The sequence below is a fragment of the Panthera leo genome, chromosome E2 (genome assembly GCF_018350215.1).
Source record: "Panthera leo isolate Ple1 chromosome E2, P.leo_Ple1_pat1.1, whole genome shotgun sequence".
Lineage (NCBI taxonomy): Eukaryota > Metazoa > Chordata > Mammalia > Carnivora > Felidae > Panthera > Panthera leo.
The window spans coordinates 54,503,466-54,523,519 of NC_056693.1; the positions used below are offsets into that span (position 1 = coordinate 54,503,466).

Below are 20,054 nucleotides of genomic sequence, written 5' to 3' on the forward strand. Positions count from 1 at the left end.
CTCCTAGGATCTATGCGACAACGAAAGGGATACTACGCATCAAGGGCACAGGACAGCACCTGGCACAGAATGGCAGTGGTCCGCATGGCAGGCATTTTCATCGGTTTGGTTCATCACCATATCCTTGTCGGAAATAGCACTGTTTTCTACGGCTGCTGGAACATATCACCACAGACCTGGTGTGTAAAACAACGCAGACTTATTCCTACAGTTCTGGAGGTCAGAAGTCCAAAATGAGTCTTACAGGAATAAAATCAACATGCAGAAGGACGGCTCCCCTCTGGAAGCTGCAGGGGAGAGTCTGTTTCCTTGCCTCTTTCAGCTTCCTCATCCCCTGGCGCGGGGACTCACACTTTTGTCCTCCCGGTTTAGCATCCCACTGCTTTCCTCCTCCTGTAGTCAAAGTCTCCCTGTACCTCCCTCTTATAAGGACCCATAAGATGACACTGCACCAGATAACTCAGGATAGCCTTGCTATCTAAAATCCTTAACTTCATGACATCTGCAAAGTCCCTTTGCCATCTAGGTGACATTCACAGGTTCCAGGCATTAGGACCTGGATATCTTTGGGGACCATTATCCAGCCCACCCCAAGCGCCTGGCTCATAACGCACTCGGTAAATCCCGGCCACGTGAACATCAGACGCTCAGTGGTGCCATCGGCATCACCTCGGCTGGGTCCTTTCAGGAATGACCACAGCAGCACATCTGGCCTCCTTGCCTTCAGGTCGTACTCACATCTCACCTTCGGTGTGGCTTTCCTGGCCCCAAGTTAACTGCCAGTTAACTCCTCCATCACAGACACCCGTCATCCCTTTATCACGTGGTTTAATGTAGTTTTCCCCGAAGCACGTTTGGCCTTCTAGCCAAACTGTAAAATATATGTGTTTACTAGGGTCATTGGTATTTGTCCATCCTCCTCACTGGAATGTAAGCTCAAGGATTACTTCAGGGCAAGGACTTTTTGGGGTTTTTGTTTGTTTATATTTTTGTAATGTTTCCTAATTTTTGAGAGAGAGAAAGACAGAGCACAAGTGGGGTAGGGGCAGAGAGAGAGGGAGACACAGAATCGGAAGCAGGCTCCAGGCTCTGAGCTGTCAGCAAAGAGCCCGACGCGGGGCTCGAGCTCACGAACCGCGAGATCACGACCTGAGCTGAAGTCGGATGTTTAACCAACTGAGCCACCCAGGCGGCCCTTGTTTTTCTTGTTAAGTTTATTTATTTATTTAGAGAGAGTGTGTGTGTGAGCATGAGCATGAGCTGGGGAGGGGCAGAGAGCGAGGGAGAGAGAGAGAGAATCCCAAGCAGAGCCCAATGTGGGGATCGAATTCACGAACCTTGAGATCATGACCAGAGCCAAAATCGAGAGTCAGATGCTTAACCAACTGAGCCAGCCAGGCGCCCCATGGACTTTTCTGTTGTAGCCTCACACATCTCCTAGGGGTCTAGAACGGTACTGGGCACACGCAGGTGTTCAGTACCTGAGTGTTGAGTGAACATACGACCTGGATGGCCTGACCGAGTTTCTCTCAGCTGTGAGTCTGCTTCTTTATCTTTTAGGGTTGATCATGGCTTTCATAACAATGAAGGCATTGCCTGTGGTGAGGCCAATCGATTCCAGGCAACCTAGGTATTATCCTGTTCACGGTCCCCACCCCATTCCATTAACACACTGGCAATTTTGATCTCTAAAACACACATAACCTCAATTCTTATCTCTGCCAACACTTGCGAAAGTCTGGGAGAACAGTGAATGGTTTGGCTTTGGATTTTACTGGAAGATAAACTTTTGAGAATTGAGATGGTGTAGAGATGGAAGGGTAAGTTGACCCTGGCTGAAGTCACCAAGGTTTGTTGTATTGAGTTATACTGTTTCTACCAGCTGGCCTGGAGGTAATGAGTTTGCGACTTCTGCGGTTGGCTGGCCTCAAGAGGTTGGCTGTAGAAAGGTCTTGAGCACTGATTGGGGGGCGGGGGGCATGGTGGAGGGGCTTCGGGGTGCCCATGAGCTTCCTGAAATGGCACGTGAACGTCTGTGTGTCTGTATGTTCTTAAGGAGAGTAGAGTCGATTGCTTCTATCAGCTTCTTAGGAGGGAAAGTGGAGAACTCCTGCACTGCCCCAGCTGGGAGGGCTCTGCGATCCTGGGACTCACAACACACAGCTCAAGTGAACAGGCTGTACACAGATCAGGGGTGAGAAGCATGACCCCTTCCCCCCACTCCTAACCCGTAACAGGTCCCCAAGCTACTATGTTAAAGGTGCTGAACCAGGCACTGGTTCAGATCTCAAGTTGACCAGTGTCATTTTTTGTAAGACTCTGGGTGTTTCTTGAGGCCTCAGTAGTTCTCCTTGGTAGACTTGGGACCGCTCTACTTTCTCTGATTTTGTGTGAATATGAAGGTTCTTCAAGGGTACAAAATGCTGTCGAATCGCATAGTATTAACGATAAAGAAAATATGTGCCTTTTTTTGTTATGTGGCAACAGACTGGCTTGCTCCCTACTCTGTTTATCTGTCCGTCCATCCATCCATCCATCCATCCATCCATCCATCCATCCAATAAGTATTCACTTCCTCACAACCTTCACAAAAGCTACTGTGTATGTAACAAAAGCTTTATATAAAACACTAAGCCTCATTTTAGAAAATCATGAATAAACTGAGGTTCAGAGAGCTCAGGTTACTTGCTCAAAGTCTAGAAAGTGATGGAGCAGAGCCTGATTGGAAACCTTATTGATGCAATGGCAATGTTCACCATGATCACCTAGCAAAATACTCCTGAAGGCGAGAGGGGAGGGGAGATACCCCCCGGAAGGAAGAGGGGAGGACAGAGCACCTTGAAATCTATGATTTACCTTAACATGCTTACATGTGTTACAGTGTACTTTGTATTATGCCCCTGCTTTTTTTAATATCAAAGAATTTCCCAGCAATCTTTGCGTACAAGTGATGCTCTGGGAAGGGTGTTTACCCCAGGGTAGTTCTGCTACATTCCGCACCACAAACACCACTTTGCACGTCGGATGCTTGCTGTTTATTTTTGAGATTTACCTCCTGCGTGGGACTGGGGGAGGACAAGAGCTGAACCTGATTCCTTCTTGCTGCCTCCCGAGACCTTGTCCGGTATCCAGCGTGAAATAAGTACACAGATCATGAATCTGGCAAATACTTATTGAATGCCTGGCATGCACCAAGCCAGGTGCTATGGGAGATAGAGACAGATAGGACGTGCTCCCTGCTCTCGAGACAATTACAACTGAGCTGGAGAGGCCAAGCTTCCAGAATCCGCTTGAAAAGGATCTTTCCGAGACTCTTGGCACAACATTTTTAAAAGCTTGGGACTATAATAGAGCAAGAGAAGACATGGTAGGTAATTAGACACCAAACAAAAAGTGTCATTAAATAGGACAAATTTCATGAAAAGTGACAACCTGTTCCTCTGGAAAGGCAGCATTGTGTCAAGTTAGCACAACTTGCAGTCACAAAGTACAAATTATCAGTGATGAAACATGCCTGTTTCCCAAGAGGGAAAGGTTGAGAGCCAAGTCGCCTGCTCTAGATGCTATCTGTTTCGCCACAAGGGTCTGAGCCTCTGATTGCTTGGCCTGTGAGGGCCACGTTCAGAACTCGGGTAGCACACGTAAACCCACGTCCCTTTTGACAGACGTGGGTAGGTTCTGGGTTTATTAGAGTGAATTCTATTCACCAGATGTTCACTGAACTGACTGTGTCAGTAGCGGCCATGCAGTGAGAGGCAGGGGTGCCTGATGAGGGCTCACACAGGGAGTCAGAACCCTGGCTCTTCCGTGAATCAGCTGGGGGATGTGGGACAGGGTTTCTACCTCTCTGAGCCTTGGTTTTTTATTTTTATTTTATTTTTATTTTTATTATTATTTTTTTAACGTTTATTTATTTTTGAGACAGAGAGAGACAGAGCATGAATGGGGGAGGGTCAGAGAGAGGGAGACAGAATCTGAAACAGGCTCCGGGCTCTGAGCTGTCAGCACAGGGGCCCAATGCGGGGCTCGAACTCACAGACCGCGAGATCGTGACCTGAGCCGAAGTCGGCGCTCAACCGACTGAGCCACCCAGGCGCCCCGAGCCTTGGTTTTTTAAACCGCAGCATGGGATCCTAATACTTACCTTGTAGGTTGTTGTAAAGGTTCATTGGGGTGACAGACAAAAAGCTCCCTGCACAGGGAACTGTACTAAGACCGCCACAAATGGGCACAAATAGAAGGGGCAATTGTGGCAAAATTAAGGAAGTGATCTCTGATTTCCAGAAACCTTAGGTCTAGTGAAAAGACTAGCATGCTAACAGATAAAGGTCATTACTGTGATGGGTGTGACTGTTTTAAGTGAACATTTACTGAGCACTTACTATGTGCCAGATACTGTGTTAAACAACTGTAGCTGGATAATCCCATTTCTTCTGCACAAAACTCTATGAGGCAGGAACCACAGTTGTTCCCGGTGGGGAACGTGAGGCGTAGGCAGGTTAAGTAACATGCCCAGGGTCACGGGGCTGGAAAGCGGTAAGAAGCAGGGTTTGAACCCAGAGGTCTGGCTCCAGAATGAGATTTCAAGGCACAACAATGAGAGAGAAGGGAAGCCCAGAGAGGCTTCACAGAGGTGATGCTAAAACGGCGAGCAGTTTTTCGGGCACCAGAGTCATGTGAGAAGGCGCCCAGGCAGGAGGGAGAAGCAGAGGCAAAGAGCTGGCAGGACAAACAGCTTGTTCTGTCCAGGAATCCAGGTGGGTGCGTGCAGGGGGGGTCGGGATGAGGGTGGTGGGGATCCAGAAGATGAAGGTGGGGAAGCAGGGGCAGACAGTGTGACACCTCAGATGCCAGGCATGGGGACTTGGCCTTTTACCTGGAGGAGATAAGGGGCCGATGAAGGATGAGGAAGACAGGGTCGCTGGCAGGTAGGGAATGCGCCTATGTGCTAGGCTCAGAGAGACATGACTCTGGCTGGTCTGTTTGAATAGTCAGGCTGTATCACATTTTCCAACTGAATTACTAACTTTCTAGCTATTATATGTGTGCGAGTTTCCCCTCTCCTCTCCTGGCCACTCAGTTCCTTAAATGTTGACCCTGACTGCTTTCCTTCTCCCGCAAGTGCCCGGCAAATGTAGGTACTAAAAGAATCTGTTAAATGAATGAGTGATCAAGAGCGTGAATGGGGGTCCTGGGAGGCTCATCTGGTTGAGTGTCTGACTCTTGGTTTCAGTTCAGATCATGATCTCATGGTTTGTAAGTTCGAGCCCCACACCGGGCTCTGCGCTGGCAGCATGGAGCCTGCTTGGGATGCTCTTTCTGTCTCTCTGAGCCTCCCCTGCTGTCTCTCTCCCAAGATAAATAAATAAACTTTAAAAAATTATTTTTTAAAAAAAGCATGAATGAATAAATGAGTCTCTGAAGAACTGAATTGTGAGCTGGATTTAAGGAAATGCATGTAGCCAAGGTGGATCACAGACCTAAATGTGAAAGGGAAACAGAAAAGTTTCCAGAAGGGGCACCTAGGTGGCTCAGCTGGTTGAGTCAGTCAGCTGGTCTGACTTCAGCTCAGGTCCTGATCTCGTGGTTCATGAGTTTAAGCCCCGTGTTGGGTTCTGTGCTGACAGCTCAAACCTGGAGCCTGCTTCGGATTCTGTGTTTCCCTCTCTCTCTGCACCTCCCCCACTCATGTTCTGTCTTTCTCTCAAAAAATAAACATTAAAAAATTAAAAACAAAACAAAACAAGAAAAGCTTCCAGAAGAAAGCACAGGAAAGTATCACGGTGGTCGCAAAGAGTGTCCAACAGACCATGAAAGAAAAGCACTAGCCATAAAAGGAGGTAATAATAAACTCCACTTCATTTAAATTAAGAAGATCTGTTCATCATAGATGACAGAGAGTGAAAGGCAGATAAGGATAAGAAATGTGCATTTCCATATATATATGATAAAGAACTCCTAAAAATCACTTTGAGAAGTGAATTTTTAAAAATGAGGCACCACTTGAATAAGCACTTAAATAGTGTGTTTACACACATGCATAATAAATAAATACACACATACACATATGCATATATTAACATGCATACGTAACCTACACATACCACCACACACCCACCGGAATGGGTGTAATTACACGACCAACACCACCAATTACAGAAGGATGTAGAACAGCTGGAACGCTCACGCACGCCTGGTGCGAGTATCATTTGGTGCGACCACTTTGGAAAACCGTCTGCCAGTATTTACTGAAGCTGAACATGAGCTGGCTCTATGACTCAGCAATTCAACTCCTGCGCATGTCCACACGAGAGGCAAGTGTCCACAGCCCACCCCGAGACCTGTTTAGGAACGTCCATAACAGCTCTATGGTAATAGCCCCAAACTGGAAACAATGCAAACAGCCATCAACGGGAAAATGGATAAGTATATTGTGGCATATTCACATGGTGGTATAGTCACAGTTATAAACAAAACAAAACAAAATAAAACAAAAACCCACCTTGCTATAGGCAACAAAACGAAAGAATTTCAAAGATGTTGTATTGGGTGAAAAAAGCCAGACACTAAGGTTCAAGAACCAGAAAAGCCAATCAACAGGGATAGACAGGAGACCGTGCTTTCCCTGGGGAGACGCGTCTGGGTCACCGGAGTTCTTTCTCTTGATCCGGGTGGCGATTGCACAGGAGTACTCATACGCAACGCTTCACTGAGCCGTACCCTCGAGATCAGTGCACTTTATGTTATACCTCAATAAAGAGGTGTTGAAAGATAATAAACATATTAAAGTGTTAGTAAAGTGCTGAAGAAGAGGTCTGCCATATTTTGAAAAACGTAAGAGTGAATTTAAATGTTAAAACAATACAACTAAAGACATGAAGCATGAAATACAAGGACTGGAAATGGGGGGAGGGGGTCGGTTCAAGAGCCGGAGCAGGAAAAGGAAGTGTCCGAGGGAGTCAGAAGACAGACCAGGGCCACGTCGAGGTGAGCACTGACGTCAGGGAGAGACCGTCAACCCAGACCCGTGTGGACACGGTGGCTGGGGCCCTGACTGCAGAGGGGAAGAGCCTAGATTCTGATGTGCAAGTCGGCTCAAAGCTGATCATCCCTGCGGTGGGCAAGGATGCCACTGAAAAGCAGGTGGCGACAGCGACTACAGACTTGAGGCTCAGCATGTACTGAGCGCCTACCACGTGCCACGCCCCGTGGTCAGTGGTCAGTGCCTCACTGCAGTCTTCTCATGTTTACTCCTCACGACCACTCTGTGAAGTGACTCTGGTTACCCCCAGTTGACAGACTGAAGTCACTTCCTTGGGGTCTCCAAGGGCAAGAGAAAGAGACTCCGGGCAGGCAGGCAGGAAATCCAGTGAATTTAAGGAACTGAGACGACTTCAGACATTTGAACAGGTCTGAGGAGCAAATTACTCCTGAGATACAAAGTGTGCAGGATAAACCAGCTCGGGGTACACCCAGCAGTGTAGTGACCAGAATCTGAGGAGAAGAACAGAGACGGAGTACTTTTTGTATGCTTTCGGGTAGATCAACAACATACAGTGACCAAAGTAAATTTAAAGGGCACAGTGTGCCAAGAGGGTGTGCCTGGAAGGGGGACGGTAAAGGTTCTTGCATGGAACTTGGTTGGAAAGTAGCTATTGGGCTGGCCTGTGCCCAGAGCTGTTATACTGTGACATCCCAAGATTTGTAACTTTCCTTTCATGTCCTTTGAGTCACTCTTAATAATTCACCTTCCTCCACCTTGGCAATGTCAGGTTAGGCAGCAAGGGTTGAAAAGATCCAGCTTTCCTCTCCTCCTCCCCCACCTTCCTTCCGTTTCTTTCTTTCAAGAAGTATATACTTATTACATATATTATTTTCCACGCATTGTTTTAGAGGCTGAGGATACAGTGATAAATAAAACAGGAAGTTCCTACCAGGCCTCATGAAGCTTGTATTATAGTCAGAGGAGATACACAATATGCAAATAAACATACACAGTTTTATGCAGCAAGGAAAAATGAAGTTAGCTAGGTGGAGGCCTTTCTGAGTTGACATTTAAGCTCTGATCTAAGTAGAATGAAAGAGCAAGTTATGAGAATGTGAGGAGACTTCCAGGCTCAGAAAGCAGCCAGTGCAAAGGCCCGGAGGTGGGCGTATGTGAAGCTTGGTCAGGCAAGAGCGAGAAGGCCGGTTTGAGGGGCACGTGGGTGGCTCAGTTGGTTAAGCGGCTGACTCTTGATCTCAGCTCATGTCATGATCTTGAAGTTTGTGGGATCCAGCCCCTCTTTGGCTCTGTGCTGACAGCATGGAGCCTGCTTGGGATTCTCTCTCTCTTCTCCTCCCCTGCTCACTCACTCTCACGCTCTCTCAAAATAAACTCAGAAAAAAAAAAAAAGGCTGGTTTGGTTAGTGCACACTGAGGAAGAGGAAAGTCATAGGAAATGAGGTCACAGAGGAAGGAAGAGCTCACATAGGGCTTTTGTAAGCCACGGGGAAGCCATTGGAAAGTTTTGCACTCGGAAGCAACTTGATCTGATTAGCTTATGGGGAGAAAGGACTCATAAGGAGGCAAGAGAAAAGCAAGGGGAGCACCGGGAGGCCGCCGCAGGAGTCCAGGGGGAGTTGATCAGTGGCTCTCCCAGAGCAGTACTGGCAGGGGTTGTGAGGCTAAGGCTGCATTCAGGACAAAGTCTGCACAAAGAGCTGCAGGCTTTGCTGGGGAATTGGATGAAGGGTGTGAGAGACAGAGGTCAAGGATGTCCCTAAGTTTCTGCCCTCTGTCCTTAAACGAAGGATGCTGCCACTGATTTTGGGAATGAGCAGGTTGAAGCGGTAAAACCAAGAGTTAAATTCATAGTTGCGGATGCCTACTAGATACTCACTTGGAGATGTTAGCAGGCTGTTGCTTGGTGTTCGGTGGGGCAATCTTCGAAAACATCCCAAGTAATCCCTTATGGACAGAAAAATCTCAGTTCTCCCTAGTTACTAACATTTATTCCTTCAGCAAATATTTACTGAGCCCCTACTGTGTATCAGGCACTGCACTGGGTGCTGAGGAGTATAGCATAGGTTTGGTCAGAAACACTCAACTGTCTTCATTACAACGTAATTAGTTCACTGGTTTCTGAGACACCTCTCTGAATATTGTATAAATATGTGGAATTGACTCTCTAGAGTTATAAATACTGAGATGTTCTCTGACTCAGCAATTTGGAAGAGCTTAGATTTTCCGAAAGAAAGGAGCTATAAATAGATTTGGACAAATGACAGACTTACCCATAAAATATGTGAAGACCGCCTTCAAATGAATCAGAAGGGACTGTCTCAACCAAATTCATGTTTACGAAGAGTCAACTTGGTGTAATGGAAAAGCTTACAGGGCTGGAAGGCAGGAGCTCGAGGCCTGAGTTCTTCTCTGACTAGGTCGCATGTATGACCTTGGCTGAGTCCTTGGCTCATCTTGCTTTGGTGTCCTCTCCAATAAATTGAATCTGAGAGCCAGTGTTTTCTCAAGAGCCTAAATATTGTTGTTTTCTTTGCATTATTTTTTTTTTTTTACTGGACTCTCCCTCCTCTTTCCAACACTTACTAAAAACCAAAACCTCAAACTCCAAGGTGATTCTTCTCTTCTTCAAGGGCTCGTTGTTCAAAGCAAAATAAAGCTAGAGTTCCCCTCCTCCCGCCCGGCTTTTTGCAAATGGAAAGAAAATGTTTTTTTCTGATTGTAGAAATGATACATGTGCTTTGTGAAAATCAGGAAGACAGTAAAAAGTCTCTGCAGTGATCCACTGAGGCAACCATGTCTGTTTTCGCCATCATTGTATCTGCAATGTATCACATGGCAGTTACTTAATAGATATTTGTTGAATGAATGACTTCTGCTGATATCTTGTGAACACCCTTTTTAGTCTCCAGACAGGAGGAGGGGGAAGAGAAAATTCTTTCTCTGGGGGTTGTTTAGCCACTAAAGCAGGAGGGGCCACTTAGTCCCAGAGACTGACATGGCTGGGACTGTACCGGATCTCAAATGACTCGTTTCACAACAGCTGAGGTCGGAAATCTATGGAATGCAGGGAAACAGTCACACCAAAGACACCATTCTGATGGCCGTAAACAGTATCACGGGCGGCACAGTTTGAGCAATAACAAGAAAGGCTACACAACAGTCCAAGGTCTAACCGGGAGTGGCTCCTGCAGGCTGTGCCCCACAAGCCTTCCTCCCACGTGTGGGTGCTCTTGCTTTCCTACACAAGGCAGGGGTTTCTCGTGGCACCTGAGCTGAACTCAACACTTGATTGAAAACCTAGCATTCTTTTGATTGTTAACTCCCCTCTTGGTAAACCAAGATGGTTTTCCGATTACTTCAGGAAATGAATGAAAGCCAGAAGGTGTGTGTAGACACACGCTTTATCTTTTTCTCCCAAATGGAAGTGGTGGCTGATGTTGAAAAACTGGGACATTTGACATGTGAATTTCAGATCTCTTGAAAAACCCCTGCATTTGGCACCACGGGGTCCTTATCCCATGGGGCAGTCAGCTAGGGCTGAGGGGCAGCCTCTTGCTCTAGACAGGGTGTTCAGCTCCCTGCCATCCTGCTGTGTTCCATCCTGCCTACTGTGCTCATTGACCCAACTTGCTACCTCTAACTAATTATGCAAAAGCGCTCGAGGGGCATCTATGAAGTACCAGGCACTGTGCAAGTCCCTTGGAACACGAGTGAATTCAACACAGCTCCGACCTTGGAGGAGCTCGCAAACCAACAAAGAAACCGGTTAATTACAGTGTGGTAAGGGGATAAAGCGCAGCCCAGAAAGCAGGAACATGGCACAGCACGGGGACTCTGCCCTGTGAGGCTGTTTGGAGGTTCCTTGAAGGTCATGTTTGTGCTTGGTTTTGAAAGATGAGTTATTCGGGTGGGTGGGATGGTGGTAAATATTGCCAACAGCGGGGGTGCTTTTGAAAGCATCTATGAGGTCTTTTGCTGATCTGACCGTCTCAAGCCAGCAACTTTTCCCTGGTTGATGCGGGTCTGTCTACAACCCTCTGCCCAGGTGTTTTACCCCTCCACCCCTTCCTTCCTTCCTTCTGTCAAAATGCCAGAGAATGTTCACCTCTACCAGGAAGAGCCTACCTGACTAATCCCCACTCACTTCCAGTTATTTCAACTAACGCAACACCCCCATTCTGGGGAAACTGGTTACCTGAGGGTGATTCTGTTATTTGAACTCTTTGTTTTGGAACCTCCTGATAGTTGGGAGAGTAAACCAGCATTCCAAGCAATAAGTATTTATCAAATATCTACATTGTAGAGAACTCTCTCTGTCACATACATCATTTTTGATCCCAACAGCAACCCAGTTGAGAATGAAGACAAAGACAAACTAAAAACAGAAAAGATAAAATTCAGAAAACATTTATTAAGTGTTCGTTATTCACAATTTTGTTACTCCCTCCATGCATCCCTCCTAGTAGTGCTCAGTGAATGACACTGAGTACTGCTAGGGCCAAGCACTGTGCTTAGCACCTGGAAATCGAGCCACTGAAACATATAAGCTGGCAGGTGACATGGATAAAGAAACCCATTTATAATAAGTTACCTGCCAGAGCAGTTTCAAAGTACAACAACAACTGGGGGAAAGGAGTGTCGACCGCTCCCAGGGATATGGGGCAGGTATCATGGAGAAGTCTGAGCTGCTTATCTTGTTTTTTTATTTTTATTGTGACATTTTACAACATACACAGAAATACGGAGACTAGTACAACGAAACTCCACGTACCCACAACCTGCTTTAACAATTAGTAACTCATAGACACTCGATTCATCTGTACCCTCACCCGCTTCCCTCCATCCCTTCATTTGGGTTTGAAGCCAGCCCTAGACATTTTTATTTCACCCATAAATACTAAGCTGAGTTTGAAGAAGGAACTGGAAAAGTCTAGACCTTCCACTAATAACTTCCTTTTCCCCAATTACTCTTCTGCCAGCGACTCCAAAGCCTTCGCTAGTTCAGGGTAAAGACCCATGGCTGCATTGGACCCTCTGAGCTGGTTGAAAGAAAAGACTGAACGGATCCAGTGAAAACCCCATCCTGCCTTATCTGAAATGCTGTTCATTCTTCAGGTGCTTGGTCCTAATTAATAATCCTTCAGAAAAATTGCTTAATTCTTTAGAAGCTTATTGAGGGTTGTACAAATGACCTAATGTTTGTACAATTAGGTTGTACAAACAACATAGTGTTTGTACAAAACGGTGGCTACGTTCCACATTCCCATGTGCCCTTAACCTCGGGGGGGGGGGGGGGGGGGGGACCTCAGACCATATGGGCTTGCCCTGGGGACGGAGCTGACTCAAAGTTGCTTCCTGTCACATCCTTGATCTTCACGGGGTTGGGAACCTAGTCCTATGTGGACATCTGATCTCTATGCCCTCCACCCCTTCAGCGTCTCCTGTCTGTCTGATGGGTACCAACATCCACGCAGTTACTCAACCCAGAACGTTGTCCAGGACTCCCTCTCCCTCACAGTTCTGCCTGTTCCTTTAAAAGCATCCATTAATATCCACTTACATACACCAAGATCCTTCGATTTAGGTCCCCAGACCCTTCCTTCAAGTACTGCAATTATTTAAGCATCTTTCTGCCTTTAGCACCACCCTCCTCATTCTCCACGCAGCAGCTGGGTCATCTTTGTAAAACACCCTGTTTCAAACGCTTTCATAGTTCCTAACCCCTACAGAATCAAGACCATGCTCCTTACCGTAGACAGGGAGGCCCTGCAAAATATAAGGTTTCTTGCGTGCTTCTCCAGCTTCGTCTGCTTCATCTCCTTCCCTAGCCTGCAACCAAATGCTCTTTTTGAGGGTCTGCTTTCTCGGGTCTGCGCTCTTACCTAGGAAGCGCCCTTTCTTTCGGGAATAACAAAAGCTACACCTACTGCGCCCTTTTTTCCACGCGAGAGCTCACAAGAGTCCACGACACCACTGAGAAGCCATCACCTGCCTTTTGCAGATGGAGAAAGTGAGGATGGACGCCTTACCCATGGCCACACAGCTACTGAGTGGAAAGCCGAGGCTCGGATTCAGACTCGCGGCGCTAGAGGCCCGGGGCTTAACCACAGAGTGCCAGCCTGCCCGCACACCCTCCACCGCAGCAGCTACAGCTCCCGGCGAACGACAGCCCCTGGCTGCGCGGGGACCGCTACCAGCTGGGCCAGCGGCGGAACGAGGCTTCTGATTGGCTGCCTCCGGCGACTACTGGCGAGAGGGAGGGACCGAGGGCGCGGGGGCGTCGCGGAGAAATGACGCAACGCCGCGGCTCCTTAAAGGCGCCAGCCCCTAGCGCCGCGGATGGCGCAGGCGCGTTCCGGGGGCTCCCGCTTCTTCTCCGAGCGCTGAGAGCCGGGCCGGACGGGCGCGCGCGCGCGCGGACTGTGCAGACAGGGCGCGCGCCGGACGCGGGCAGCTCGAGGGGTCCCGCGGGGCGGCTGGGGCAGCTGGACCGGACGGCTGACGAGCGGGCGCCGCGATGGCAGAGGGCAGCGCCGTGTCCGATCCTCAGCATGCGGCGCGTCTGCTGCGAGCGCTCAGCTCTTTCCGCGAGGAGTCTCGCTTCTGCGACGCGCACCTGGTCCTCGACGGGGAGGAGATCCCGGTGCAGAAGAACATCCTGGCGGCGGCCAGCCCGTACATCAGGTGAGGACCGGGCCGCGGCGGGCCGGGCGGGGCCGCGCTGCCCGGAGCCCGGGGGCGAGCCGGGCCGGGCGTGTCCCCGGAGCCCCTGGTCGCCACCACCCGCCAGCCGCCCAGGTCCCCCCCACCCCCAGGCCGGCCACCGCCCGGCGCGCTGTCCCTGCCGGCGGACACCCTGCCGGGCCCCCCGGGACGGTCCCTTAGCTTCGGCCGCCCTCGAGCCGGGGCAGTGCTCCCTGGCGACCCCCGCGGAGCCGGGCCGCTGCCCTCCCGCCCTCCCTGCTCCGTTGCCCCGCGCTCGCCGGGGCCTCCGGGCCGCCGACGCCCCCGGACGCCGTCCTGGCCCGGCCCGGGACCCGCACCCGCACCCGCGAGCAGGGCGGGGCCTCGCCGGGGCCCGGCCGGCGGAGCCCGGCTGAAGTTTGCCCGCCGCTCGCCTCCGGATCGCGCAGTGGGCCGGGCCGGCGCGGCGAAGCGAGCCGGGCGCGTCTCTCCCGAGGAGAAGCCAAACAAACACTTCCTCGCCGGCTGTGGGCGGAGGGGAAGCCCCGCGGGATCGTGTCCCTAGGATCAGCGATCGACCCCCCAAGGCCGAAGTTCTTGTCAGACGTGCCTTCTTACACTCCCAGTGGGCGCTGCATGTAAAAGGAGGGCTGTGCGTTATGGACACACGTTAAAATAAGCTGCAGCTAATTTTAGAGCTCTTCCTGTAATTCTCAGGATGCGGTCACAACGGAGGATCGTGAGATCTTGAGAGACTCAGAGGACATTCTAAAACTTCATTGAAACAAAGCTTAACCTGATATGCCAGCTCAACTAACCAGGTTAATTAATTAAAGGTTGATTAAGATAGTGCTTAACCAGGTATACCGGATCTTGCAGGGGACTGTCGTTTCGTAGAGCAACTTTCTTGCAAACTGGGTTGCTCTTTTAATAAAAGGGAGGGGGGGAAAACGCTAAAAGCTGAAGAAACTGTCCAGTAAGCTGGTTAAATATAGACTCATAGTAGAGAATGTCACTAGAATTGACAGGTCAGAAAAAGCAAAATGAAGTGTAAGGTATTCTTACTGCTTTGTCCCAGCAGAACTCAGCCCCCAAACTCCATTTTAACCTTTGCATTAGGAGATACCTGTGCTAATTCAGAAGCCGTCCAAGCGCTCCCCTAACTTCTGGCCGTGTTTTGTAAATCTCCCTGCACTCTTTGTGGATGTAAAGGTGGGATGGGGGTGGGGGGAGTCTTTGTTAGTATGGAATTTGGATTGTCAGTGGGATGGACAGTGCCTAGCTGGCAGCTGAGAGGTTTGAGCAATCCGTATCAAGCTGGAATCAGGAGGTCAGAGTGTTCCCTGTACCCCAAGGATTCCCTGTGTGGGGAAATGCTAAGGACGGTTACTTTAGATGCATTATTGTTGTCGTTCTCTAAGAGGCGTCCAGCAGGCTTTTAAGAAAATTGCAAATTGCCAGACACATGCTGTGTATCCCTTTCAGTGCCTGAGCTTTGTCCACACCACTTACCACTGTTAATATACTCACTTTGCCCGCCTTCCCCAACCACGCCGTAAGCTCCATGAGGCCAGGGAGTTTTCCTTTGTCCGTTTCTGTGTCCCTGGCAGCCAGAGAGAACCGTGCCTCGTGGTTTCGCACATGTGTTGAATGAGTGATTACCTGCCTGTCTTCCCCAGCAGGTGGGCCATTACACGACTGGCTCGGTTATATTTCATTTCAGATGCCCAGTTATCCGTAACTGGGAAGAGCCCTGTGCCTGCTTTCCCAATCCGGCTACTCTCATAGCTGGGAGCTGTTGGCAGATGACTTAATCTCGGCTTCAGCTCACTAGTCTGATAAATGAGGGATAAAATGTGTCTTGGTCTCCTTTAATCTTTGACCTGTGCAGGAGTATGTAATAGTGTTTGAACTTTCCAGGTCTGCACGCGGATCTGCAAAGGTAGATCGCTGCTGTGTCTGCTGCATTAGAAGACGTGGGGGATTGACTTGTCACGTGGTGGCAAATAATGAGAATATTTAGTAATGTGAAATGGTACTCATTAATAAAAGCAGTGATTTCTTTGTTAAATCTTGCTAATCAAAGTGGCCAAGTGAAAGGGACTTCAGATCTTCGCTGCCCTAATTCTGCTACTTTCCAAATAAGGAAATGGGGTTCAGTGGGCCTTAGTGATTTGTATTTGTATTATGATGAAGTTGCTCGTTCTTAGTGGGTGAAGTCAGATTAGACTCCTGGTTAATGACACCTTGTCTCCCACCCATTTATGATACCAAGTTACAACATTACTCATATTTAACTCTTCTTTATGCGACCTGTACTGCTTATCAACACACAATATGTTATCATTTAAATGTACTTTTACACACTATCTCCTTCTGATTTTCATTTTTAACCATCTTGTTCAACGGATAGGACAGATATTTTTGACATTTTGTAGATGACCCCGAATCAGTCAGCGTATGTTTTTGTCAGTGACTCTTTTAAGTTTATTTGGCTGTTGAAGTGGTGTTCCTGGGAGTATTTTAAGATGATCAGTCTCAGGGCGCCTGGGTGGCTCAGTGGGTTGAGCTTCCGACTTTGCCTCAGGTCATGATTTCAGGGTTCGTGAGTTCAAGCCCCACATCGGGCTCGTTGCTGCCAGCGTGGAGCCTGCTTCGGATCCTCTGTCACCTTCTCTCTCTGCCCCTTCCCTGCTTGTGCACTCTCTCTCTCTCAAAAATAAATAAAAAACATTTAAAAAATGATCAATCTCAAAACTACTTACAAGTAATTTGATTTATCTGTATTACTACTTACAAATGAACTAATAATTTTTGACATCAGTGATATCCAGCTTTCATAACATATCTGTTTGTTTTTTTTTTAAGTGTATTTATTTTGAGGGAGAGTGAGAGAGAATGAGTAGGTGAGGGGCAGAGATAGAATCCCGAGTAGGCTCCATGCTGACAACACAGAGCCCTGCGTGGGGCTAGACCTCATGAACTGTGAGATCATGACCTGAGCTGAAATCAAGAGTCCTCTGCTTAACCAGCTGAGCCACCCTGATGCCGCTATCATGTATCTGTTTTGTTTGGAAGGAACTTTAAGTGTTTTTTTAATGTGTATTTATTTTTGAGAGAGAGAGAGAGAGAGAGAATATGAATCTGAAGCAGGCTCCAGGCCCTGAGCTGTCAGCCCAGAGCTGGACTTGAACTCATGAACTGCAAGATCATGACCTAAGCCGAAGTCAGTGGCTTAGCCAACTGAGGCAGCCAGGCGCCCCATGTTTGGAAGGAACTTGAAAGAATCACGTTGAAACAAACTAAGTTTGCATGTTCTGGTGCTTGATGTTTCTGCCTTTCCCTTTTGTTGAAGCTTAAGCATTTAGGCCTGTGACGTCATTAACATGTGGATGGGGTGTTGAAAAGTTTAGTAGTCTGAGAAACTATAAAAATGTGAGTTTTGTTTATATAATGTCCTTAGGTAGCCTAGTTTAAGTAACTGTCTTAAGCAGTATAAAGTTGTATGATTTGGAAACAATGTTATATATTTTCTGCACTCCCAACAGAGGGAACCAGTTCAATTTTGTCAGAGTAGGAATGAAAGCAGCTCATTTGGCATACTTTCTACTTAATATAGAAAAGTCTTTTAACCTAACTAACTGGTTTAATCTTTTCCTGTGCTCCTTCTTTGGCTTAGCATTTATTTTTCCTCTGATAGTCTTAGCTATCATACACTAGAAGGACTTTCAGTATAAGAGGGAAAAAAACATAAAACTCAGCTTTAGCAATAGAACCCTAATGCTAACCTGAAAAAAAGTTGGGTAGGGCATGTATGTATCATGTGGTGTTAGGATACAGATGCTACTGGAAGGCAGGCAGGACTTTCCGTGGTCCATTGTTACGCTCAGTAAGTGGGATGCTGCTTTCCCAGAATGCCCTCTTCCCAGCTCTTCCTCATTCTGATCCCTGAATGACATCTTCCCTTTGGTTTGTTGGAAAACTAAACCTAAATGTAGCTGACGACCTTTAAGGACGGCAACATTGAATTCGTTGGTATAACGACCCACAGAATCTTTCCTTTCTCAGCAACCCTGAGACCTTCTGGGAAAGGTTCCCTGAGGCTTATAGGAAATTTCCCTTTCTCTTGAATATTGCAAAGTTTGCTTTGCTTCATGTCTGAGGCTCTTCTGGTTCTGGCACAATCCCATCGATCTGATATGAAGTTCAGACTCTTTTCCCTTGTGAGCTGTGGTGCTTTGGGAGTGATGTACGTGAAAAGGATTTGAAGATGAACTGCTGGGTGGTTCTGCAGGGACACATGCAGGTTCCTGTCCTCTGTTCACTTTTTTGGCAGGGGAGGTGCTATTTATTAACGAAAAATATTCCACATCCGTGATCCTTTGGAGTCAGAAGTTCTTTGAAACGATGCCATTGGCTTTGGCCAGTCAGAGGATGGAGTCATCTGACTCCCCCATCCCGTGAATGGCCCCACAGATAGCGTAGGTTTTAAACTGGCCGTTGAGCTTGCCTGTCACCTTGTTCACCTGGGCCACATTCACCTGGATGGACGCGTGGTCCCTGGCCCCGATGATGCAGTTGCTGGCAGAGCACTTCCACAGCACGGACAGGTGCACGAACTCGCCCACCTTGTTCTGCACGTCCAGGGCGCCTGCTGCCAGCACCAGGAACCACCGGGAGCGTGGGTGCAGAAAACCTCTATTCACTTTTGAGAATTCATTTTGTTTTGGTTTGGTTTTTTTCCTGGGGATCTGTTGGAACCTTACTTTGTTGAGCTTTTCATCCTGGAGAGTAAAGGAAAGAAAGAGTCTCAAGATTTGTGGATCCCTCGATGAGTCAGCCAACAGTGAGAACAGCAGTATTTCTCCCTTGTGTTTTCAGGGAAAGCTGGTCTTTGGAGGGTGGAGTGGAGACACTGGGCCCAGAATCCAGTCTAGATCTTCTTTTTTTTTTTTTTTTTTTTCCCCAAGTTTATTTGTTTATTTTGAGAGAGAGAAAGGAGAGAGCCTGTGAGCTGGGCAGGGGCAGAGAGAGAGGGGGAGAGGAGAGAATCTCAAGCAGGATCTGCACTGTCAGCACAGAGCCCTTTGCAGGGCTCAGACTCGTGAACCTTGAGATGATGGGTGTGACCTGAGCCGAAATCGAGAGTCAGACTCTTACCGGCCGAGCCCCCCAGGCGCCCCCATTCTAGGTCATCTTGGACAGTGTTTTTTTTTGGTTTGTTGTTTTTTTGTTTTTGGCTTTGTGTGTATATGTTGTGGGGAGGGGGTCTGCTTCTGTTCTTAGAGCTTTATTGTATCATTTAAAGTTTTTTTTGTGCGTGTTGACATTAAAGCATTTCTTTTGCCCAGTCATACAGGATTTGGTTGGGTGTTCTGCTGTGTAAACCCAGCCCCGTAGAGCTGTTTTGTAACAAGCATTTATTTTCTGCTGTTCCCTTTGGACGTGTTCCAAGGCCTGATTATCGATGAGCCTGTTTCGCCATTTAAATCCAAACTTTGACTCATAGATGATGCTGATGAACTACTTAAGGAGACCAGTACGATCTCTGTAGGAAGTGCAAGTTTCATGGCAGCATGGAGATTGTCACCATCCTGTCTTTGGGCATCTGGTACCCACCCTGTACTTGAGAGGCACTAACGTCTGTTCGTTTTGTCCACTGTGTGCAGAGCATGCTGTTCGTGCCCACGTCCCTTTTCCCTTTTCTTTCACTTGTGCTTTGAGTTTGTAGTCACCTGCCTGCAGCTGCTCCTCGGTGACTGTCGTCTGTTAAGTTTCTTAGTGCCTAAGGGTTCAGCTAGAAGCTCCCGGTTCTGGAGCAGTCTTCAGCTCAATGACGACACCTGCCCCTTGCTGCACCTTCATGGCGATGGGAGCTGAGCTGGGCCTAAATATCTTTAATGGATCTACACCTTGTTTGTTTTCATCCACCTGCTATGCGTGTCCCAAACAGCCACATCCCAAAGAAGATGAAATCTGCCCCAGAGGGCTTACAGTCACGTGCTGCAAAATGATTTCTTCTCCTCCTCTTCCTCCCTCTTCCCCTCCTTCTTCTTCCTCTTCCTCCTCCTCCTTTTTAGTATTTGCAACTGTGTTTGATTAAATCCTTTTCTTATGTGGGTTTTTCAGATCTGATATTAAAGTATGTTCTGTTTCAGAAGACCAAAGGAGCCTTTTCTCTGGCTTCTAAGGAGACTAAGCCCTTGAAATTGGAGCTCTAAGTTCAACACAGATTACTTATTTCAGCTTAAAGGTATTTATTTATTTATACGAGATGGCGGTCGCCACTGTTAGTAGCCACGAATGCTCTTATTCTGGAGAGGGTTTTGGAAGGTTTCGAATGAAGAAGCAAATCAATACAATT

The 20,054-nt window shown here is 48.0% G+C and overlaps 1 protein-coding gene and 1 pseudogene across 4 annotated transcripts in view; one reads left to right on the forward strand and one right to left on the reverse strand.

Moving 5' to 3' along the window:
* Nucleotides 1-12,817: 12,817 nt before the first annotated feature.
* Nucleotides 12,818-20,054, forward strand: part of GAN (gigaxonin) — a 96,666-nt gene continuing 89,429 nt past the window's right edge. For 3 of the 4 annotated variants that reach the window (XM_042921012.1, XM_042921008.1, XM_042921010.1), the window contains exon 1: nucleotides 12,818-13,690. In XM_042921012.1, the coding sequence (XP_042776946.1) occupies nucleotides 13,524-13,690 (167 nt within the window). In that variant the 5' untranslated portion in view covers nucleotides 12,818-13,523. The remainder of the gene's footprint in view (nucleotides 13,691-20,054) is intronic. The other variant, XM_042921013.1, reaches the window with a different exon arrangement.
* LOC122208779 lies at nucleotides 16,912-19,555 on the reverse strand (annotated as a pseudogene).